Consider the following 4,906-nt stretch of genomic DNA (forward strand, 5'->3'; position numbering starts at 1 on the left):
GACCACTGCTGCTGGGTTGTTTGTTTGTCCCAGACAGCGATGCTAGAATGATTTCTTCCGAATGCAGGACACAGTGGTCGAAGGTAAACGGTCTGTCGGAACACACACACTACCGTTCCCACCGCGGGAGCTCAGGGGGGCCGGCAGTGGTGGCAATGCCCCAAAGTGAGATGCAGCTCCAGCCCCGCCTTGACAAACCCTTCACAGGTCATCCTGCATCTTGTGAGCTTCTGCCGGGGAAGTTCTGAAGATAATTCAGATGTGGCTACTGTCCTGATGCAATTACCCATTTAGTAAGGAAAACAAAGCAATCTTTTAGGACTATTTTAAGGTTCTTAAGAGTTCCGATGGCCACATGCTTAAGGCAGTTATTCAGTAACTGCTGGAAACAAGGTCTACCTACGTTCCGAGTCACTTCAAGAGACACAGAGGAAGGAGCAGTGCCTTCTGATCAGGTCTGTCCCCCAGCGGCCACTTAATGATGTCACCGCACAGGACATCATTGGCTTCTCAGCATTGGCTTCTCTCGCACCCACTCAGCTCCTGGGTCTGCTCATGCATTGGTCTGGCTGGCCTTGACCTTTACCCCAATGGAAGGCAACTTGACTCCAGCTCATGCATCCATAGGGTCAAAAAACACAAAGCCCAGATCAGTGGGAAGATGTGTTATTCAACCTTGGGGACTGTGAAAATGGGCTAGCTATTTAGGGATAAAAATAAACTTGGGTCTTTACAAGGTAGACAAAAGTAAACTCAGGATGGATTAGAAAAATAAGTGAAAAGAACAACCATACGGGCCCTCCAATGCATAAAGCAAGGGGGGAAATGTCACAATGGGGGAAATACCCATCACTTTATGTGAAAATCAGATATTTGCGTATCAAATAGAATGCAAACACCTTAGGAAATGAGAGAGAAATCTTCGTATCTTTCCCATGCCGTGTGTAAGATGCCCGCAGAAGCTGCTCACTTCCAGCCTGGTGACGTGAAACAGCAGAGCTTGCGTCAAACCTTTCCTGGTAAGCCGCCAGGCCCGAGGCCCCGCAGTGATATCGCAGAAGGGCAAACACAACAGGGATGTGGGAATAAGAAGCAGAGAAGAGGGAAGGAGAACGTCATTCGCTAGCACACATTTTGATCGGAAGCCACGTGGGTGCTAGAGTCTGCCTGACAGCAAAGAGAAACTTGCCTACATTATAACAGGTAAGTCAGCAACGGACCTGGAGCTTCCCTGTGCTCCACAGCCCCTAGGCCGGCCGAGTGTGTGTGCCAGGTGTGCCAGGTGGGCTTGGTGCTTGCGGGGGAAGAGGCTCCACACCGGAGTGGTTCGGGGGAGCTCGTATTAGACACCTCCTGCATACTGGACACCGGCAAGTCCCTCTGGAAATACTCCTTCACACCTCTGAACGGTCAACGGGCATCGTTATATTCACAAAGCTCATGGCTGTGTGTTTGGTGAAGGGAAATCCAGTCATCAGGAAGGTGAAGAAAGTGCCAGCCCCTGGCCTCGGTGTGCTCACCACATATCTAGAAGGAAAATCAGCTGATCCCACCAAAGCTAAAGTGGGCTTCCTGTGCAAAGCTTCGCTCGAGACAGAACTAGCCACAGCCCGCCAGGGAAAGCCTATTCTAAAACCACCTAGGATTTTTTTTTTTTTAGACCGAGAAATTTAATCAAAACCTTCATAAAAGGGCATTCACCTTTGACTTAGCTTTTCCATCTCAGGAGCATAAACGTTGCACAAGGTGGAAGAAGGAAAATGTAATTTAAAAACAACATTGAATGGAATTTGCTTTGCAGCCCCCGGAACAACATTTTACAGGAAAAGCCCATGCAGCTAGAGCCCCCTAGGGAGCGGACAGGTCAATGGCATTGTAGCTAGCAGCTTGAGAAGACAAATTTGTCTTAAGACCAGAGCATTATGGGGACCCTAAATAAGTGTGCTGAGCTGAGAGCTTTAACTTTGGGCTCCCTCAGGCGAGAAGTCTTAGGGGATTAGAAGCCACCAGATTGATGCTCGGAGTACCTGCCTCCCCTGTATTCATCCTGGACAGCGGCTGAGGATAGGGGATAAGACACGGGCCTGGGAACCAACCCTCAGTGAAGGGACGCTCCAAAGCTCCGATCATCACTGCCGAAAGCAAACGATAATAGTGATAGCAGCTCTACTTGCACGGGGCTTACGTTGTTACGTTGTGCCACGTTGTTACACCGTTGAATTGGTGCTCATGAAAGCTCCATGCGGGGGAACCGTTTGACCCGTTTCCTAGATGGGCAAAGTGAGATGGAGCGTCTGTGACCTGGGAGGCTCATGGCTGGGAACACAGAGCAATGTTTCTACCCAGGACGCCGTGGCCGTGCTGCCAACTGGTCGCTGAGTACACAACGCCACCTGAAACAGCGCCTCTCCTCTCGGCTTTGAGTGGGGCCCAGAGTCATTTACGATGAACCCAGGGGCAACAGAGACGCCCGCAAACCTGTGATACAGAGTCCCCCTTCCTTTGTCCAAATGATCTCAAGGTCAGAGAATCGGCTTCTGGTGTCTTGCAGCTGATGAATTGCCGGTTCAGATAATGCCCGGGAGAATTTTAGTTGTCGGTATCTCGGTTGCATCATTTTCTTCGTGACACTAAAGGCCTCAGGATTTGAATTTGCCTGCTCCCGGGCTCTCAAAACTACACTGAATCTTTTTCCTTAAAATCTACTTTGCATTACTTTGTTCTAAGGTCCACCCAATCATCCAGAGGCAGTGATACAGGGGTTGGCAAATGTTTTCTGTAAAGGGACAGATAGTCAGTGTTAGGCTTTCAGGTCACATGGTCTCTGTCAATGCTGTCAACTCTGTCTAGTAGCCATAGATGGTACTAAAATCAATGGGCCTGTGGCTGTGTTCTAATAAAACTTTATTAAAAACAAGCAGTGGGCCAGATTTGGCCCAGAGGGCTTCCTGTGCCGACCCCTGCATTAGAGGGTACTCTTTCTGCCCACACCCCACCTCCTCCCAAGTATGGCACCCGGGTCACTTACGCCTCTCGCGTCTCTCTGCCCATCAGTGATTCAGCCCCAGAAAGGTGAACTTAGAAAAATAAGCTGGGCCTTCCAGATCCAACTCTGCCCTTTTGCCCTTGGTATTGCCCAGCCCATGAGAGTTGGAGGTTCCACTGGCTTTTTGTGGGTCCCACAGCTGTGGTGGCCAGGTGGGTAAATCCGCCCCATTCCGAGCTTCGCATCTCCAAACCTATGTGCCGAGAGTCCCTAGTGGCATCCTGTACCTGGCTCTTACCTCTGATAAATAGGTCAACTGCTTAGTCTTTTATCTTATTTTCCAATAGCTTCAAGGTGGTAACTAAAAGACCCCTCGAAGATACCCATAAAATAGTGATTGTGAATTTTTTCATGTCAAGAAGCCCGACAAAATGTCTATTCTCTCAATAAAACAACACAAACTTAAGACATCGAGACACCTTGTTTTTTGGCTGGGGCTCAGCATGAATCATGAATTACTTGGCAATAAATTAGGTTTTGCATACTTAAAATGTAAAATTCATTTAATAAGTGAAGTTATTTACGGATAAAAATTCTTTCGAGATGTATTGCTCATATGAAAAAAAAAACACAAGGTCCATAGTGGCACCAAGGTTAGGAATCATCGCTCTAAATCCTCCTTCCGTTCCCAGTGAATATTCAAGCTGAGAAGAACCAGCAAACAGGGTCACAAAGACAGATGCCCTACAGTTGTCCCCTTTCTTCATCCTTCCACATTGTTCAGAGCCAAGCAGAGAGGTGCAAACAGACACAGGAGATGCTTCTGGCTGAAGTCTGTGTTTCCTCAGGCCGCCAAAACAAAGCGCGCTGACCGGGGGCTTCGACAGAAACTAGCTGTGTCACAGCTCTGGCTGGCTTCTTCTGGGGCTGTGAGGGAAAGGTCTGTCCCAGGCTCCCTCCCTGGCTCCCAGAGGGCAGTCTCCCCGTCTATCCACACCGTCTTCCTGCTGTGCATCTGTGTCGCCAGTCGTACTGGGTGAGGCTAATGACCTCTTTACTTTGATTACTTGTCTCCAAATAAGGTCACATTCTGAGATGCCAGGGATTCCGACACTAACATGAGAATTTGACGGGGACATGATTCAACCCCTAGCCTGTTGTCTAAACCGGAAACTATGGCCTCTGTCTGTAAGGCTAAGCTCCCTTGCCTTCTCTTACATTCACTTGTGACAAGTGCTCAGATGTATGCTGACCGATCTGTATGCAGATTCATTCGGGCCTAGGGCCTGTAGGTGGGAAGAAGAAAACGGTGTGTTTTGTGGGGACACCTCGTGCACCCTGAGGGAAAGCCCTGGAGACATTTAGGAAAAAAAAAAACAGAAAAAAGGAATAGACGACCTCGACAAGTTCTGATTTCTTTCATTTTCTCTGGCGTCTTTTCCTGCCTTGGCGGCACCGCGGCCTTCGCAGTCACGCAGGCTCTGCCCCGGCACGTGCCAGGCCGGGCGGGGGACACAGGGAGCGCTCTCGGCCCCGCTCCCGCTGCAGGCGGCTGATCAGTCTTCTTGTCTTCGGTTTGCGGGCGTGCTTCTAGAAGGGTTTCTGTGCCCTGGACTTGTGGGGCAGTCACTGGCAAGGGTTTCAGGCTGTGGCTGACCCCGGCTACCTCGGGGTTGTGGCTGACCCCGGCTACCCTGCGCCCCCAACGCCAGGGAACCCTCCTCCATATCCTGGGTAGGGTGCCCGGGCCGTTCCGGGAGGCGGTGGCGGTTAGAAGCCCAGAGACTCTGCCTACCTCCCCTGAGGAGCACTCGGCCCCAGCGCACCCCACATGGCTCCGGAAACCGGCTAAACAGCCCTCCACACACACCTGCGCACTCCGCACGCCGGGGTCCCCAGCCCCTGGTCCCAGCGCAGCAC

General features: G+C 50.7%; 1 protein-coding gene across 1 annotated transcript in view; it reads right to left on the reverse strand.

Moving 5' to 3' along the window:
• The window catches only part of CUNH5orf49 (chromosome unknown C5orf49 homolog), a gene marked incomplete at its 5' end in the record, with an annotated part of 5,240 nt that extends 2,663 nt beyond the window's left edge, over positions 1-2,577 (reverse strand). The window contains one exon of the mRNA XM_023537419.1: positions 2,479-2,577. Within this exon, the coding sequence (XP_023393187.1) occupies positions 2,479-2,577 (99 nt within the window). The remainder of the gene's footprint in view (positions 1-2,478) is intronic.
• Positions 2,578-4,906: the final 2,329 nt, after the last annotated feature.

This window comes from Pteropus vampyrus, unplaced genomic scaffold (genome assembly GCF_000151845.1).
Source record: "Pteropus vampyrus isolate Shadow unplaced genomic scaffold, Pvam_2.0 Scaffold190, whole genome shotgun sequence".
Lineage (NCBI taxonomy): Eukaryota > Metazoa > Chordata > Mammalia > Chiroptera > Pteropodidae > Pteropus > Pteropus vampyrus.